At 52.1% G+C, this 18,564-nt stretch overlaps 2 protein-coding genes across 2 annotated transcripts; both read right to left on the reverse strand.

Moving 5' to 3' along the window:
* On the reverse strand, nucleotides 1-7,923 carry TMEM221 (transmembrane protein 221). Its single transcript, XM_043586958.1, has 3 exons — nucleotides 7,333-7,923; nucleotides 5,177-5,262; nucleotides 1-1,435 (listed from the first exon to the last, which is right to left on the reverse strand). Exons 1-3 carry the CDS (start codon nucleotides 7,650-7,652, stop codon nucleotides 966-968), a joined length of 876 nt encoding a protein of 291 aa, XP_043442893.1. The 5' UTR covers nucleotides 7,653-7,923; the 3' UTR covers nucleotides 1-965.
* Nucleotides 7,924-8,503: 580 nt separating this feature from the next.
* NXNL1 (nucleoredoxin like 1) lies at nucleotides 8,504-13,537 on the reverse strand. Its single transcript, XM_043586959.1, has 2 exons — nucleotides 12,816-13,537; nucleotides 8,504-10,108 (listed from the first exon to the last, which is right to left on the reverse strand). Exons 1-2 carry the CDS (start codon nucleotides 13,139-13,141, stop codon nucleotides 9,790-9,792), a joined length of 645 nt encoding a protein of 214 aa, XP_043442894.1. The 5' UTR covers nucleotides 13,142-13,537; the 3' UTR covers nucleotides 8,504-9,789.
* Between the last annotated feature and the right edge of the window lie 5,027 nt (nucleotides 13,538-18,564).

Here is an 18,564-nt window from a genome sequence, read left to right on the forward strand (position 1 = left end):
TAGTGAGGGTCGGAGTTTATTTGAGGGTCGTGCAGAACGGGAGGGGGGCCAGGGCCTCTGGAGACCCTGAAGGCTCTGAGTTATCCACTCCAAGCCTTGTCAGTTTCGTGAGCCCCAGAAAGTGGTCATCGACCCCGCCTTTTCCTGCCACCACGCACCCCACCCGACTGACAATGGCACAGGTTGACATGTGTGGAGGACCTACTGTGCACAGGCACCTGGAATGGCTTACACCGAGTCTCCCAGGAGCCCTAGGAGAAGAAGCTGCTTCTGTCCCCATTTTATAGACAAGGAAAGTGAGACACAGAGCAGCGAAGTCTCTGCCACAGCCAGAAGTCTGGGTCCAGCCCCTCAGGTTTACCCGTGGCCCTGGGTTGCTCTGAGCTCAGCACACACAGATTTCAAATGCTCACAGCCCGGAAGACGTTGCAGAGTCTGAGACTTGCACTGTCAGCAGCACGGGGGTTACAGAACCCAGGTTCAAATCCTGCCTCTGACGCTCAGTACTGGCCATGGGACTCCTGGTGAGTCACTGCCCCTCTCTGGACCTCGGTTTCCTCATCTGTAAAATGGATGGAGACATTTAGAGAACCACGGCATAAGCCCAACCCTCCCTCCTGCCTATAACATCTGGATAGCTACATTTCCCAGCCTCCCCTGCCGCGAGATGTGGCCATGTGACTGTTCTCTCCAGTGAGGTATAAACAGGAGGGCCCCCAGGCTTCCCGGGGAGATTTCCAGAAGATACCGAGCCTGCCCTGGCCTCTGCCTTTCCCTCTGAGAGGAGATGAAGGCTGGAGCCCTGGCAGCCATTTTGTGCCATGAAGCAACCTTCAGGACAAAAACCAGGGATGCTGTGAATGGAGAAATCAAGTCATACTGCTACTATGGCTGAGCCTAGACTTATCTTTACAGAATCCTCTTCCTGCTGCCTGATCCCAGGTCTCTGTCCCTGGTCCCTGGGTTCACACCAGGGTGGAGTCCTTCCCTGAGCCCCCTGGCCTGTGGCCCAGCATGCTGCGCATCTCATGGGTGATCCCTTCCCAGTGCCCCCTGCCAGCTGACAGTGTCCGGTGCATGCGGGATAAAGGCAGGCTGCCCTCCCAGCCTCCTCCCTTGGCCGTAGGCGCTGTAGCAGCACCCGTGGGTCTGACGGGGTCCCCAGGTTCTGGGAAGGATGAGTAGGGGGTCCGGTGGTGGGTACCCTGCTGGGGCTGAGCCCTGGGGCTGGCCTTGGAGACTTCAGCAGGACGGACAGGATCCTCTTCAAAGTGCGGTGGGGTCAGTTCGTGGAGGCCACGGCGGGTGGCCCGGGCAGCTCGGACCAGAGTGTGGGTCAGTGCCGCCACCAGGACCAGAGCGCCCACTCCGAGGATGGAGGCGGCGGCCGCACCTGTCTCGATCTCAAAGAGCAGCAGGGCGTAGATGGACAGTGCTGGAAAAACAAACGGCTCTCATTCACTTAGTCCACAAACGTTTGTTCCCCAAACCCTGGGAGAGCTCCCCAAACAGAGGGCAGTCACAGACACCCATACAACATGCTAGGCACACGGCTTCACCCATCTAATCCTCTCACATCGTTGTCACATCCATTTCACTATAAAATGGTAAACTTCCGTGCCTTATCATGTGTACTTGACTACAACTGAAACAACCCAGATCTCAGGCTTTCTGAATCCTGGTGATTAACTTTCAGTGAATCACAGCCCCTCTCTGGCCTCAGGTTGCTGGTCTGAACAAGACTGTTGCTGACCTGACCTTGAGGACCGACCTGTCCTAGTTTTCTGTTGGCTTGTCCAACGCCCAGTTGGCATCATTCTTTTTGGCGAGGACCGTCCTGTGCATTGTAGGACACTGAGCAGCTTTCTACCCACGAGGCACAATAGCGTTCCCTCCTGCCCTGTCATGACAACCAAAAATGTCTCCACATATCGCCAAATGTTCGCTGGGTCAGCAGAATCAGTTCCCATTGAGAACCACTGGTCTAGTGCTTACCCTCACCCTGATTGCTAACGTAGGAGCACTGACCCACCTCTCTGGCGTCAGTGTTATGTATGGTACTAGGCTTGGCCAATCAGAGCATTGATTCCTCCGGTTATAGTGATTGGTGCAGGGCTAGCACATGATCCGAGCTCAGCCAATCAGAGCCTGTCCTGGGACTGCTGACTGGGATACGATATGGGTAGGGAGGAATTTTCTTACAGCAGCAGCAGGGGACTTGGTGGTGGAGAAGCCCAGAGTGAATGGAAGACTTCTTGACACTTTGTGGGCTGTTTTTATGCTTTCTTCAGCTCTGCACTTTTGTTTAAAAAAAAAAAAATTGGGGGCGCCTGGGTGGCGCAGTCGGTTAAGCGTCCGACTTCAGCCAGGTCACGATCTCGAGGTCCGTGAGTTCGAGCCCCGCGTCAGGCTCTGGGCTGATGGCTCAGAGCCTGGAGCCTGTTTCCGATTCTGTGTCTCCCTCTCTCTCTGCCCCTCCCCCGTTCATGCTCTGTCTCTCTCTGTCCCAAAAATAAATAAACGTTGAAAAAAAAATTTTAAAAAATTGTTTTTATTTCATTTTTCAGGGGGGGCAGGGGCAGAGAGAGAGGGAGATCTGAAGCAGGCTCCAGGCTCTGAGCTGTCAGCACAGAGCCCGATGCGGGGCTCGAACTCACGGAGTGTGAGATCGTGACCTGAGCTGAAGTCGGACGCTTAACCGACGGAGCCACCCAGGCGCCCCTACACTTTTGCTTTTAAGATGCCACACTGAATCATGTTTGACATATTAAAATGAGGCCGAGGACCTTTTTTGCTCTAAACATTTTTTAAAGCGTGTGTGTTTTGTTTTTTGTTTTTTGTTTTTTTTTTAATTATTCTTTTGGCTCTGGTCAGCAACGATGGCTAATTGGATGATTGGCTGGACGTGGTCAGGAATTCTTGCTGAGTGAGGTCACCTAACCTCAAAAAAGAATCTAAATGGGAGCTGAACAAATTCTTAATTTAACACTTAATGAGGCTGACATGGTTACCTTTTTTTTTCTCTCTTTGTGAGTTTTCTTGTATATTAGAACGAGCATATCTTATTCTCCAAGTCTCCAACATTTTTTTTTTTTTTGCCAGCCTGTGAAAAGGCTCAAGGTCGTGGGCATCGTGTCAAAAGCACTTACAGACACAGGCATCTTTCTCAGGGGACAGCAGATTAACAGGTGACGCAAGAGGCATTTCTGATTACTGTGTTTGATCACCTGGATCCAGCTGCACCTGAGGCCAACCACCCGTGACCTTCACAGATACACGAGTCACCCCCTCCACTCTCCTTCTTTTTTTTTTTTTTTTTTTAATTTTTTTTCCACGTTTTTATTTATTTTTGGGACAGAGAGAGACAGAGCATGAACGGGGGAGGGGCAGAGAGAGAGGGAGACACAGAATCGGAAACAGGCTCCAGGCTCCGAGCCATCAGCCCAGAGCCTGACGCGGGGCTCGAACTCCCGGACCGCGAGATCGTGACCTGGCTGAAGTCGGACGCTTAACCGACTGCGCCACCCAGGCGCCCCTTTTTTAATTTTTTTAAACGTTTATTTATTTTTGAGACAGAGAGAGACAGAGTATGAACGGGGGAGGGGCAGAGAGAGAGGGAGACACAGAATCGGAAGCAGGCTCCAAGCCATCAGCCCAGAGCCCCATGCGGGGCTCGAACTCACGGACCGTGAGATCGTGACCTGAGCTGAAGTCGGACGCTCAACCGACTGAGCCACCCAGGCGCCCCCCCCCAAAAAAATTTTTTTTTAACGTTTATTTATTTTTGAGACAGAGAGAGACAGAGCATGAACGGGGGAGGGTCAGAGAGAGAGGGAGACACAGAATCGGAAACAGGCTCCAGGCTCTGAGCCATCAGCCCAGAGCCTGACTCGGGGCTCGAACTCACGGACCGCGAGATCGTGACCTGGCTGAAGTCAGACGCTTAACCGACTGAGCCACCCAGGCGCCCCTTCACTCTCCTTTTTTTTAAAGAAAACTCACATCCGGAGCATTTTATTAAGTCAAGCAACAAAAGTTCTGCACGGTTCCTTGCACGTGATATACCCGTATGTACCCCTGTATTCCCATAATGAACCCTAGGCTCGCATCTCACAAAGAAATATTTTAAGTATATCTTCTAAACTTCTGTTGCTCTGTCGCAGGAATAAGAGTGAGGCAATCATACCAAATCCCTTGTTTTTCATTCAGCTGGATATTATTTTCTTCCAGTAAAACAGGTTGCTTAGCGATCTAATGTGATTCAGCACCGAACCTGCAGCCCCATCAACACATTTTCCAAGATTAGAACAAAACAGAAGATGTCAGGAGTCTCTTTAAAGAGACTTGATGATTTGATTCCTTTACCCGCAAGCGTGGGTGAGAGACTGTTGAGCTAAGAAAAGTTATTATAAGTCAGGGAAGGAAAGCCAGTGTGGCACGTTCTTTCTTTTTGCTCTGCTTCCTGTTTTGGGATTTACAACTGCATTTCTGGTTTATAAAGCAGTTTTTTTTTTTTTTTTTTTTTTTTTTTTACTTAAGGCATTCTTTTTTTTTTTATTTTTTTTTCAACGTTTTTATTTATTTTGGGGACAGAGAGAGACAGAGCATGAACGGGGGAGGGGCAGGGAGAGAGGGAGACACAGAATCGGAAACAGGCTCCAGGCTCTGAGCCATCAGCCCAGAGCCTGACGCGGGGCTCGAACTCACGGACCGCGAGATCGTGACCTGGCTGAAGTCGGACGCTTAACCGACTGCGCCACCCAGGCGCCCCTTTACTTAAGGCATTCTTGAGCTGGAGGTTCTGATATTTATAAGCAAATGGATTTTGCTAAGACCAACCTGTGAAACACTATCTCTAGAAAACCACCAAGGACATGACACTTTTGTTCAAACCAGACGTCGAAAAGCTGATGAATCCAAAAGGGTTCTGAAGGCAACTACTGCTCGTGGACCCCCCCCCCCACTGGAGTCAGATGCTTTCATGGGCTTTTGCGGGGATTCACCCAGAATGCCCTCAGCGATGCTCTAAGGCGGGGACGGTACACGTCCCCACTTTACCGGTGAGGAAACCGGGACGCAAGGGAGTCTGCCGAAGGTCCCAGAGCAAGAAAGTGTGTCAGACAAAGCCACCCCAGCCCGGGGCTCTACCCCCCACATCCCCTCCCCCGGCACGCACCTGCTAAGTAGACAGAGACCCCGCAGCAGAAGAGGCCAAGGGCCACGTGTCTGAGGAGGCGGCAGTCATAGAGAAACCAGTCAGACCTAGGAGGGTGGGGGGGCAGGAAGAAAAAGGGCTCAGGGGGTGGGGCTGGTGGGGGGAAGCCAGGGAAGAGAAGGAGGGGGAGCTTTGGGGGATCTGAGTTCTGTGTGAGGACCTAACCATCTATCCAGCCACCGGTCTCTCCATCTACCCGCTCATCCATCCTGCCGGGTAAAGGTCCACTACCATTTACCACCCGCTAATTTCCATCGGCTGTTCAACCACACAGCCAGCCAGCCATTTAGCAAGGCCCTATTGATCCATCCATCCACTTATTTAAACAGCCACCATCCGTCCATCCATCTATCTGCCATCCACCACCCAACTACGCACCCGTCTGTCCATCCATCCTTCACCCACCCACCTCGCGCTCACCATCAAATCGATCCGACCACCTATCCACCTGGCCATGCATCGATGCTTCGCTCACCACTCACCCATCCACCACCCATCTCCTGTGACCCATCCACGCACATCAGTCCATTCCCACATCCAGCACTCACGGAGCAGCTATTCTGCGGGGACCCTTGTTAGACACCTGCCCTCCGTTGCGTTACAGACCACAAACTTATTCGGGACACGAGGAGACGGAGCTCAACTGGCCGTCAGAGGTGACAGAAACGGGGATTCCCGAGGGCTGAGGCGGACCGAGGACTTAGTTTGGAGCCTGGCACGGGGCTGAGTGCTTCGCCGTGTGCGTTCTTCCTTTCCCACTCCTCGAGGCTTAGGAAAGCCTCTGCTATCGCTCACCTCCCACCGACACAGTGGAAGTGGCCTCCTCTCTGCTCTCACCTTTTTTGCACAGTGGCTGGAGGGGGCGATTTCAAACCTAAGTCAGGTCACATGCCCCTCCTTGCTCACAACTCTCTCAGGCAGAGTAAACCCCCAAAGTCTGCACCACAGCACAGAAGCCCAGGATGGTCTACTTCCTCTGATTTCCTTACCCTTATCTCCCTCATCTCTCCCTCCAGCCACACCAATCACCTCGACCTCTAACACCCCAAGCTCATTCCTGCCCCAGGGCCTTTGCACATGCTGCCCCCCCCTCCCCCCCATCACAGTCCTCCAGATCCGCTGCCTCTTTTCCTCTTTCAAGTCTCAGCGCAAGCCTCCCCGGATGGTCCCACACTTACCCTTTCCGCTTCCACCACATCACCCCATTTTCTTCCTTTCCCAGCATTCAGCCTCACTTGACATTTCTGATCTGGCTTGTCTCTATTGTCTACCCCACCACGGCCGGTCTGGGTCCACCTGGTTCCTGCTGTGTCCTCTATTTCCAGTGCTGGGTCAGCCCCCTGCAGGTGCCCAATACATATTGGTTTACTGACTCCCTGAGCTATGGAATGAATAGGTCTACTCCAAATGGTGGACGTTCCCATCTGCTCAAATCCATGGAATCCTGGACCAATGATTCTGGCTCTCCTCCCCGGGCATCCTGGAGGGAAACACTTGGATGTGGGGCCGCTGAGTCCTTGACTCAAGGAAGGTCCCTCACTCTACATTCACTGCCCACCCACCCCCCCCCACCTCCCCAGGGTTCATGTTCCGGAGCTCAGATGCCCGAGCCAGGGCACAGGCTCTGTCTCTATCAGAATCAAATTCAAATCCAGTCTGCCCACTTCCAAATCAGGCAGCCCAGAGAGATCAGCCGACCCTGTCCCCTGTCGGAGCCGCAGTTACAAAGGGAGGCAGTAACGTTCAGCCGCCGCGGGGCGAAGGGGGTGGGGGGACTTCACTGAGCTAATCCTTGGAAAGCAAGAAGCACGAAGAGTTTGGGGAGCTAGCTGACCCTGGGCCCTCTATGAGCCTCAGTTTCCACCTCTGTAAAATTAGCACCTGCGGTAAATGTTCAACTACTATAGGATGGAGGGAGGGAGAGGTGACAGAAGTTGGGGATGGAGACAGAGGGGAGGAAGGCAGGGAGGGATGGAAGAAAGGAGAAGGGGAGAGGGGATAAGGGAAGATCCACCCCCCCCCAACCCCCCCGCGCAACCTGAGGCCCAGAGAGGGGCGGCGGCTCGAGGGCTCGCCCAGCCCCCAGGCGGGCGTCGGGGTGGAGGGGCTTGTCCTACCTGCCGGGACCCGGCCCCCGCGCCAGTTCGGCGCCCAGGTGGCCGCAGAGGGCGGCGAGCAGAAGGCTGGTGAGGCCCAACACCAGGGCGAGCGCAGCAAGCGCGGCGGCCAGAGGCAGCAGCGCCCCGGCCGCGTCCTCGGGCAGCCCTGGGCCGGCGTCCAGCTCCGGGCCCAGCCCGTCGGCGCGCATTCCCCGCAGCTCCGCGCGGCCCGCCTGCAGCTGGAACAGCAGCTGCGCTCCCAGCGCCGCCAGCACCGCCGCCGGGATGCCCAGCAGGGTCATCGCGGCCAGCACCCGGCCCCCGTAAGACCGGGCCATGGTAGGGGTCCCGCGGGCCTGGGTGGGGGGCGGTCGAGGAATAAAAGAGATTTTTAGCGGCAGAGAAGTTGGGCGGGAGTCCAGGGGCCCCCAGGAGTTCCGAAAGGGGGCGGGACCGCAAGGGGTGTCTGAAAATTGGGGGGCCGTAGGGGGATTGGGACGCCGATCGCAGCGGGGATGAGGAAGCTCCGCGAAAACTTGGGACAAAGTCTTTTCTCCTCCCTCTGGGGACCCTGCGGGCGCCCCCTCCCGGCCTCCAGGTCCTGGCTGGGCGGGGCCGGCGCGGGGCGGGGCGAAGAAGAAACCGAGGTGGCCCCAAGAGCTGCAAAAGCTCGGTGGCCGGATCCGGGGAGCCCCACAAGTCCCTCAATTCATTAAAGCGACCCCCCACTCCGCCCACTGTCCTAAGCACCTGTTTCACTGTTTAAAACAAAACAAAACAAAACAAAAAACAAAACAAAAAGGAAGCTTGAACAAATTTTTTTATTTTTTTTTTCAACGTTTATTTATTTTTTGGGGGGGACAGAGAGAGACAGAGCATGAACGGGGGAGGGGCAGAGAGAGAGGGAGACACAGAATCGGAAACAGGCTCCAGGCTCCGAGCCATCAGCCCAGAGCCTGATGCAGGGCTCGAACTCACGGACCGCGAGATCGTGACCTGGCTGAAGTCGGACGCTTAACCGACTGCGCCACCCAGGCGCCCCTTGAACAAATTTTTAAATCATTCACTTTTTAAAATTCTTTTTTAACGTTTATTCATTTTTGAGAGACAGAGGGTGAGTGGAGGAGGGGCAGAGAGAGAGGGAGACACAGGATCCGAAGCAGGCTCCCTGCTCTGAGCTGTCAGCACAGGGCCCGGCGAGGGGGTGGGGCTCAAACCCACCAACCCTGAGATCATGACCTGAGCCACCCAGGCGCCCCTTAAATAATTCACCTTGATATTTGGTCTCTTACCTGCAGTTGGCTGTGATTTCCCCTCTGTTCAACCTTTTTTCAAGGCTTTGCAGAAATGTTGCCTCCTGGGGGAGGCCCTTCTGCACCCCCTTTGAGTGGGCACCCCTATGTCTTGCTACAAGTCTTTAGTTATTGTTTATTTTTCAGTTTTAGAAATTGAGGTGAAGTTTACATGACATAAACGATTCTGAAGCGAACAATTCAGAGGCATTTAGTACATACACAATGTTGTGCACCCATCACGTCTGTCTAGTGCCGGAATATTTTCATCATCCCTAAGGGAGACCCCCCCCCCCATTCCCCACCCCCCTCCTCCAGCCCCTGGCACTGATTTGCTTTCTGTATCTGGGTTTGCCTGTTCTGGACATTTTCTATAAATGGAGCCCGACGGTATGTGACTTTTTTGTGTCCTTTCACAAAGGACATGCTCAGTTCCTTTCACTGAGCATGTTTTGGATGTTCATCTATGTTGAGAGCACGTATCAGTGTTTCATTCCTTTTTACGGCTGAATAGCATTCCACGGGGTGGCCGGACCACATTTCGTTTATTCATTTCTACCTTGTGAACATGCACATTCAGCCATTTGTCTGAGTCTGTTTACATTTCTCTTGGGCGCATACCTACTAGTGGAATTGCTGGTAAATGTGGTAATTATATAGTTAACTTATCGAGGAAGCCCCAGACTGCTCTCCACAGCGACTGCACCATTTTCCCTTCCCACCAGCCGCGCGCCAGGGTTCCAGTTTCTTCATTTCCCTGCCAACGCTGGCTATTTTCTGGTTTTTGATGATAGCCATCCTACTGGGCGTGAGATGGTATCTCATGGTGCTCTTGATTTGCGTTTCCCTAATGGCTAATGATGTGGAGCATCTTTTCATGCGCTTGGTTGGTTATTTGTGTATCTTCTTTGGAGAAGAAACTGCCTGTTCATGCCCGTTGCTTATTTTTGAATGGGTGGCCTGTCTTCTTGTTTCCCCCCAGGCAGCACTTTAAATCTTCTGAAGCCCTGCTGTTTCCCGGAGGTCTGAGCGCCCCCTCCCGCCCCCCCTCCCCCCGCGCTGGGGGTGGGTCCGCTGTTTCGGGGACAGCTGGATGTCTGCCTCAAGTGTCCACTGCTGTGTCCCTGTAGGGTCTGGGAGGGCACTCTTTGGGACGTTCAGGCGTGTGCTCTGCGCAGGGGTCTCAGAACAGCCCCCCGTCCCCGCCCTCCCCCTCGGGGTCGCTCCCTCTCCTGGGGCCGCGTTTGCCCCGAGCCGCCGGGTCCACGCGGTACTTGCAGCGGCGCAGCGGCTCGGTGAGGCTCCGGGGCGCGGGGTCGTCCAGGTCCTCGGGCTGCAGGAAGTTGCGGTCCAGCACCTCCGCCGCCTCCTGCCAGTTGGCGAAGCAGGCGGGTCCCAGGCGCCGGATCTCGTCAGTTGCGTCGCGGGTGAGCACGTCCCCTCCAGGCTTGAGCACCACGACAGCCGGCAGGCGCTCCACCGAGAACTGGCGCCCGAGATCCCTGCGGGGCGGGCGGGTCAGTCCGGTTGGAAGCCCGTACCCGCCCCTGAGCTGGGGAGCCACACAGCCCTCCTCCCGGTACTTACTGAGCACTTGCTGTGTGCACTACCCCGTGCCGGGCGCTGGGGGAGCCCAGAGACCGGGCCAGGCCAGGCCTCGGTGGCCTCTGCACTGGGTGTCCAATACCTCAGACATGCTACCGCCTCAGGGCCTTTGCACTGGCCATGCCCTCTGCCTGGAGCACTCTCCCCGGACTTCTGTGGGTTAAGACCCTGTATGCTGGGTAGCCAACCTCAAATCTCAATGCCTCACTCTCCCCTCTGCTGCGCTGTGCCTTTTAGCATCCAACGCACTGCACCCGTTTGTTTTTCCTCTTTTTTTTTTTTTTTAAGTTTATTTATTTATTTTGAGAGTGTGAAGGAGAGTGCTAGCAGGATAGGGACAGAGAGAGATAAAAAATCTCAAGCAGGATCCACACTTGTCAGTGCAGAGCCCGATGCGGGCTCGAACTCAGGAACTGTAAGATCATGACCTGAGCCGAAGTCAGATGCTTCGGGACTGAGCCGCCCCAGGCGCCCCTATTTTTCCCCTTTATCATTTTTGCCCACCATAGAATATAGCTTCACTAAGGCACAGATTTCTGTCGCCATTCACCTGGGTCCCCAGTGCCTGAAACAGTATAGGGCACAGAATTGAGGCTCAGAAACTGTGTGGGATGAATGAATGAATCAGTACTGATAAATGTCATAAAGAAATACCAAGCTGGGTAAGGGATTGGTGGTCAGGGAGGGCCTCTCCAAGGAGGTGATCTTTGAGCTCAAAGCTGCAGGATGAGGAGGGCACTGGGCGGCCAGGGTCCCAGGCAGAGGACACAGCCGTGCAAAGGCCCTGAGACGAGTGGGAGATTAGAGTGCAACCTTGATCAGAGGCCCTGCAAGCTCATAGTAAGGAGTTTCCATTTTGTCCCCAGTATGAGGACAGTGAGGAGCCATCCACGATCCCAGTGAGGAGCCATCCACGATCCCAGGAGACCCCAGACCAAACCTCCCATCTGGACCAGAATCACGCACAGACATTCTGAAGTACAGGGGGAGACCACACTGAGCCCATCATCCACAGTTGTTAATTTCCATCCACTGGGTTTTTGGGTGGCCCTTTTCTGGGCCTCTGCACAGAGAATGCATGGCACTTGTAAAGTCACACAGGACTTTACAGACTTAGCAAAAAGAGCAGGTCAGTGTTTGGCTATGATGCCCTCACAGCTGGCATTTCTGCCCTGGGAAGGGAAATGTTACCAGTTTGCCAGAAAGATCCCCCTCGGCTGCAGAGAGGCCAGGGGGAGTGAGCAAGTGTCCAAATCTGATAATGTTGGATGGACAACGAAGGTCTCCAGAAACTTCCAACTTGTGGAACAAAATTAATGAAATCTGTAAAGTGTCACAAAGTCTGAGACGCCCGCTCAAATGGTTCAGTGCATGCTCCCACGTATGCCGAGAAAGAAAATCTGGCAAAATGTTAACAATTGTATTGTTAATTGTTTCGTTGTATGCTTCTCCCAAATTAAAAAAAATTTTTTTTAATGTTTTATTTTATATTTGAGAGAGAGAGAGTGAGAGAGACAGAGCATGAGCAGAGAGATGCAGACAGAATCCGAAGCAGGCTCCGGGCTCTGAGCTGTCAGCACAGAGCCTGATGCGGGACTCGAACCCACGAGCAGTGAGATCATGACCTGAGCTGAACTTGCACGCTCAGCTGACTGAGGTGCCACACAGGTACCTCAAAAAGAAGGAAAGTTTTACCGCAGAAAAGGGGAAGATTCTTCTTTTTTTTTAACGTGTATTTATTTTTGAGAGAGACAGAGGGAGAGCGGGAGTGAAGGAGGGGCAGAGAGAGAGGGAGACAGAAGATCCGAAGCAGGCTCTGCTTTTAGTTCAGCCTTGATGCGAGGCTCGAACTCATGAACCATGAGAACGTGACCTGAGCTGAAGTTGGACATTGAACCAACTGAGCCACCCAGGCATCCCTGGGGAAGCTTCTAAAGTAGGAGCAAACTGCAATACCATTTATTGGGCAGCTCGGTGCAAAGCTCGAATCCATGCACCTCTCTCTCAGCTCCGATGCCCTCCCTGGCTCCCAGCTACTCTGAGGACCACACTCATACTTGTAAAGATGGAGTTTGTGGCGCCACCTGAGACATGCAGACCTCTCACGCCTGTTACTCCTTACAGGTCCCCGATTTGGCTGTTCTTTGCCTGATGGCCTCCCAGCCTTTATCTGTGCCTTCTGCCTGGAAGCCCTTCCCTCGCTTCACTCTTTCCCCTCCTATCCTCCCTTGGCCTTGGGGTCTCTCTAAAGGCACTGCCTCAGGGAAACATCCCCTGACCCCCAAACCTCAGCAAGGTCTCCCCGTTATGTTCCCACGTGGTATCCTCCCTTTGTCCTCGGGAACACAACTGCAGTTTGTTATTATGTGTTTGAGTCTTTGTGTCATGTCTGTCTCCCCAGGTTGTAAGCTCCTTGGGAGCTAAATGGAAATGGGCATATGCACCCCTCCCCCCTGTGCACCCCCCAGGCTGGGTACAGAGTGCCACACAGGCCGAGCTCATCAATTCCAGATGGAAGGGAGGCAAGAATGAACGAATACTTCACTTTCAGCAGAAATAGCTCCTCCTCCAGGAAGCCCTCCCTGGCCTCTTCTCCCATCTCACCTCCTCAGGTCATCCTCGAAGGGCAGGAAGAGCCACTTTTTCGGCATGTCCCTGAGGAACAGATCCTGCTCCTCCTCTGTGGGGTCCTGGGACACGTACACCAGGGCCAGCTGGGCTGCCCGCAGCACGTAGAACTCATCTGTGAGCCGCACGAAGAAGTCCCTGAGGATGGGTGCGAAGGCCTGGCACTGTGGGCATGACCCAGCGCCAAAGAACAGCAGCACCAGCCGGTTCTCCAGCCTGCGGCTGAGCTCAGCCTCCGTGTCCAGCTCGTCCTGGTCGCTGTTGTTGCGAATCAGGACGCGGCCAGAGAACAGGGAGGCCATGGCAGCCCCGGCCGGGAGCTGGGGACAGGGTGGAGGGACTCTGTGTGGCCCTGGGCCTGCTGGCTGGCTTCTGGTCCAGGATTAGGTATCTTTAAGGAGGCCAGTTCAAGACCTCACTAATCTGCCTACACCGTGACCTGATTCTGTGCTGCCTCCAAGGGCAGAGACAGGCCCCTGTGGGCTCCTTCTCTGGAGACAGCTAGAAACCCAATCCATTAAGGCACAGGATTGCAAAGGAAAATGGTCATACTGACATACGGGTGTGAAAATATTTTATTACGTTGTGACATAAAAATATATGTGCTTCTTTGTGAACTGAATGCATTCAGTAATCCTGATTCATGATGGGTCTACAAAGTATTGTGATTTCTTTTTTTGTTAATGTTTTATTTTTTATTTTTGACACAGAGAGAGAGAGACAGACAGACAGAGCATGAGTGTGGGGGGGGGGGGGGGGGCGGGGACAGAGAGAGAGGGAACGAACTCACGGACTGCAAGATCATGACCTGAGCTGAAGTCCGATGCTCAACCGACAGAGCCACCCAGGTGCCCCAAAGTATTGTGATTTCTTTTTTTTTTTTTTAATTTTTTAAAAATGTTTATTTTTGAGAGAGACAGAGACAGAATGCGAGTGGGTTAGGGGCAGAGAGAGAGGGAGACACAGAATCTGAAGCAGGCTCCAGGCTCTGAGCTGTCAGCACAGAGCCTGACGCGGGGCTCGAACCCACGGACCGTGAGATCATGACCTGAGCCGAAGTCGGATGCTTAACCGACTGAGCCACCCAGGCGCCCCAATAAATTATTTTTTAAGTGTAAAAATTAATAATGGGAAACCACACTAAAATGGAAGCGTGAGGCCAGAAGGGGGAGCTCACACCCTACCACTCCATATCAATTACAGGAAGCAGTGTCAATTTCAGAACCTCCAACAGGGGAATCCACAGGAAAGAATGATCAATTACAGTTCTCAACAGGAAAAGAGGGACATGCCATCTCCTACAAGAAGTCAACTACCCCTGAAACTCAGCCAATTAACCATCATCACCCTGAACTGCTTCTCTTTGATGGACTTTCCTTCAAAACAGCCCCTCCCAACTTCCTCCTTCTCTATAAAATAATGTTCATCTCCTTTGTTGGAAATAGCCTATGGTTTTTGCCATAGTTTGCTTCTCCCGAATCACAATTATCTGCTATAGCAAATAAACCCATTTTTTTTTTTTTGCTAGTAAACTGACTTTACTTATTTATTTTTTTAATTTTTTTAACCTTTCTGTATTTTTGAGACAGACAGACAGAGCACGAGTGGGGGAGGGGCAGAGAGCGAGGGAGACACAGAATCCGAAGCAGGCTCCAGGCGCTGAGCTATCAGCACAGAGCCTGACGCGGGGCTCGAACTCACAAACTCTGAGATCATGACCTGAGCCGAAGTTGGGCACTTAACCGACGGAGCCACCCAGGCGCCCCTATTTATTTGTTTTAACATTTATTCATTTTTGAGAGAGACGGAGACAAGAGTGTGAGTAGGGGGAGGGGCAGAGAGACCGAGCGAGAGGGAGACACAGAATCTGAAGCAGGCTCCAGGCTTTGAGCTGTCAGCACAGAGCGAAATGCAGGGCTCAAACTCACAGACCATGAGATCCTGCCCTGAACCGAAGTTGGACGCTTAACAGACTGAGCCATGGAGGCACCCCACTAACTTTATCTTCAAAGTTAATAAAAGGTACTGAAAATAAACATGTTTAGGTTTTTTTCTCCACCTTCCTGAATTCAGTCTGGACAGCCCACCTTAAGATCCCTTGGTAAGGTTGAAGACCATGGCCACAGTATTTTGCAGCCCCTTCTCATTAGGAGGAGATGGAAACTAGTTCCCCTCTCCTTGAATCTGGACTGGCTTCGTGACTTGCTTTGACCAACAGAATGCAGCAGAAGGTGTGAGTTTGGAAGATAAGTCTTATCCTTACTTCCCACTTTGATTCTCTTGGAATGCTGCCTCCTGATGCCCCATGTAAGGAAGCTGATCTAGCCCAGGAGCTGACAAAGCTTTTCTATAAAGGACCAGGTGGTAAATGTTTTTGGCTTTGTGTGTCATAGCCACAGTTCCAATAGGACTCTACTTACAGAAGCCGAAGTTTGAATTTCATAGAATTTTTACGTGTCAGGAAATATTAGTCTTTTGATATTCTTCAACCATTACAAAGTGTAAAGACCATTCTCAGCCTCTGGTGAGCCAGATGTGGTCTGTGAGCTGTGGTTTGCAGACCCCTGTTCTAGCCTATTGGATAAGAGGTCACATGGCGGTATTGACCTTAAAATGAAAACAATTATTTTTTAAAATTTTTTTTGTTAAAATTTTTAATGATTTTATTTATTTTTGAGACAGAGAGAGACAGAGCATGAACGGGGGAGGGTCAGAGAGAGAGGGAGACACAGAATCCGAAGCAGGCTCCGGGCTCTGAGCTGTCAGCACAGAGCCCTATGCGGGGCTCGAACTCACAGACTGTGAGATCATGACCTGAGCTGAAGTCGGACGCTCAACCGACTGAGCCACCCAGGCACCCCAGAAAACATTTATTGTACCAACAAAATGGGCTTGTTCAGGAATAACAGAGAATTGCAATTCGGAACAAGCAAGCTACACAAAAACCACAAGCATGTCAGGCAAAGGAGAGAACTGTGATTTTTTGGAGAAAGAGCAAGTTGGGAAGGGGTTGTTTTGAAGGGAAGTCCATTGGAGTTCAGGGTGATGATGGTGTCTCATTGGCTGAGGCAATTGAGTCCAGCAGGGGGACTGCCCAGGCAGACAGATACAGTTGATCCCTGTTGTATGAATCCACTCCAGTTTGGGGTCATCTGTTACACAGCAATAGCTAACTGGGACACCAGGTCTAGAAGGTTTTTCCAGGTTTAGAAAAACATGAGAGACTCTGAAAGAAACTTCGGATTGGCTTTAAACAATAAGAAAGGAAGTCACAACATCTCCATTCCCAAGACGTAATTCATGTTGTCAAGGTTTTGTGAATGACCTCAGTCCCGATATGTCCTTGTTACATTCTGTTTTTTTTTTTCAACGTTTTTTATTTATTTTTGGGACAGAGAGAGACAGAGCATGAACGGGGGAGGGGCAGAGAGAGAGGGAGACACAGAGACGGAAACAGGCTCCAGGCTCCGAGCCATCAACCCAGAGCCCGACGCGGGGCTCGAACTCACGGACCGCGAGATCGTGACCTGGCTGAAGTCGGATGCTTAACCGACTGGGCCACCCAGGCGCCCCATGTTACATTCTGTTTAGAAATGGTTTCCCCAGATTTTCCTCACTCTCCCCAAACCCCAGGAAGTCCTGTCGTGTCGCGAGTGCAAAAGATGCACCAAGAACAAAATGATCTCAAGGACAGAGGACTCTTCTATGTTTGTGAGGTGCCAGGCTTCTGTTCTCAGAACAGAAAAGAAATAAACATTAAAAAAAAATAAACAAATAAAAATGTCTCCAGGCATTGCCAGGTGTCTCCAGGGGCAGTTGAGAACTACTGTGTATTGATTGATTGATTGATTGATTGAGAGACAGTATGAGCAGGGGAGGGGCAGAGAGAGAGGGAGACACAGAATCAGAAGCGGGCTCCAGGCTCCGAGCTATGTCAGCACAGAGCCCCATGTGGGGCTCAAACTCACCAACTGCGAAATCATGACCTGAGCCGGAGTCGGACGCTTAACTGACGGAGCCACCCAGGTGCCCCAAGAACTACTGCTCTAACCCTTTATTCTGTTGTAGTGGGTTGAGTGGTGGCCCCCAGAGAGATCTGTCTGAGTCCTAACCCCGGAACCTGTGAGTGACCGTGACCTTATTTGGAGAAAGGGTCTTCGCGGATGTAATTAAGAATCTCAAGATGAGATCATCTTGGATTATGGAGGTAGGTCTTACATCCAATGGCAAGTGTCTTTGTAAGAGACAGAAGAGGAGACACACGGGGAGAAGGCCATGTGAAGACAGAGGCAGAGTGACGTGGCCACAGCCGAGGAATGCGCGGATCCTTCCCTAGAATTTCCAGAGGGAGTGTGGCTGTTGACATTTTGATTTCGGACTTCTGGCCTCCAGAACTGTGAGAGAATAAGTTTCTGTTGTTTTAAGCCACCTGGTTTAACACTTTGTGATACTTTGTTATGGCAGCCGCAAGAAACTAATGCCCCTGCTTGTGGTGGGCACATGAATTTGGCGGAGAGAAATGGTTCACTCCCACGCGGTGTTCATGGTCTGTTTATAATGAAACCCCCAAGCTATGATCTTTCAGTATTTTACTTTCAATGGATGCTTCATTTCTCTCCTTCTGGAAAGTTCTAAGAACTCCCTTCGCTGTGGCCTGCACCCCAGGGAGGGAGACGCATGGTTGGCTGTGCTCCTACACCCAACACATGCCTGGCCCATTCATTCCGCAGATGCGAAACCCCTAGTCAGCCGTGGCGCAGTGGTGATCAAGAAATATTTGATGCACGGCGTTCCAGAAGGCGGGCATTATCACCCAAGGGCAACCAAGGTACAGAGGGGAGAGGTGACCAGTCCAAGGCCACCAGCTGGAGAGGGGTAGAACCTGAGTCTGTCCCCGTCTCCAGGCCTCAGTTTCCATTTCTGTGAAATGGAGGTAAGACAGGGCTTCATCTGGAAAACCAGGCGACAGTTGTATTTCAGAACTGGGAGTTTTTGGTAGCTTAAGGAGATAATTGAGGGTGAAAGCTGCTGTATCTTATGTGATGCCCCTGGGGCTCTCGGGACAGCCCTTAAGCAAAGGGATACATAAGGGATAAACAGGGATACAAAGGAATAATTGACCACTGAAAGCAGTGACAGCAGACTGGGTCAGCACAGGGGGAGGTGGTCCCTCTGTAAGTGGAAACTGGGTTCTCCTCCTGGTGGGTGTCCAGCCGAAAGACAACCAAGCCAAGAGTGGGAAAAGGAAGGGTTTTATTTGCAACAAGTAGGGAGACCACTGAGGATATTTCTCCCAAAGCACTGTCCCCGCCCTCCCCCAGACAACAAAATTGGGGAAGTTTGAAACTAAGGGTACATGCATATTCATGAAGGGGCTTGGCAAAGGAGAGCGCTGTAGAGAAGTGGGGCAAAAGTCATCGATGTTTGAGCGTTCCAGGGGTCTAAACGCTGCAAAGATTCAAGAGTGTGGTGGGTCCGTCTTTCCCTCTGAAACAGCAGCGGGAGTTTTTTTTTTACCACCAATGTATTGTCTCTGATGTGGTGAGGTTCTCCCCTGGCCTGGTAGTGGCTGTTTTTAATTCCTTTTGTTCCTTTAAAATCGTTAACTACGGAGGTCTTGTGATTTTAACAGATCCCAGGACGTTCTGCAAGAAATGTGGTTGGGCATTTCACAAAGTGGCTGGGGACCTAAAATGACTTCTCTTATGTTAAGAAAGTTACGGCT

Source organism: Prionailurus bengalensis, chromosome A2, assembly GCF_016509475.1.
Source record: "Prionailurus bengalensis isolate Pbe53 chromosome A2, Fcat_Pben_1.1_paternal_pri, whole genome shotgun sequence".
NCBI classification, from domain to species: Eukaryota; Metazoa; Chordata; class Mammalia; order Carnivora; family Felidae; genus Prionailurus; species Prionailurus bengalensis.

Excerpts from the sequence above, each read along its gene's own strand:
- TMEM221 (XM_043586958.1), bottom strand. The coding sequence starts at position 7,652 with ATGGCCCGGTCTTACGGGGGCCGGGTGCTGGCCGCGATGACCCTGCTG. Across the intron at positions 5,263-7,332 it reads CGGGGGCCGGGTCCCGGCAG|GTCTGACTGGTTTCTCTATG; the intron begins GTAGGACAAGCC and ends CCACCCTCCTAG. Across the intron at positions 1,436-5,176 it reads GGTCTCTGTCTACTTAGCAG|CACTGTCCATCTACGCCCTG; the intron begins GTGCGTGCCGGG and ends TTGTTTTTCCAG.
- NXNL1 (XM_043586959.1), bottom strand. The coding sequence starts at position 13,141 with ATGGCCTCCCTGTTCTCTGGCCGCGTCCTGATTCGCAACAACAGCGAC. Across the intron at positions 10,109-12,815 it reads TTCGAGGATGACCTGAGGAG|GGATCTCGGGCGCCAGTTCT; the intron begins GTGAGATGGGAG and ends CCCGCCCCGCAG.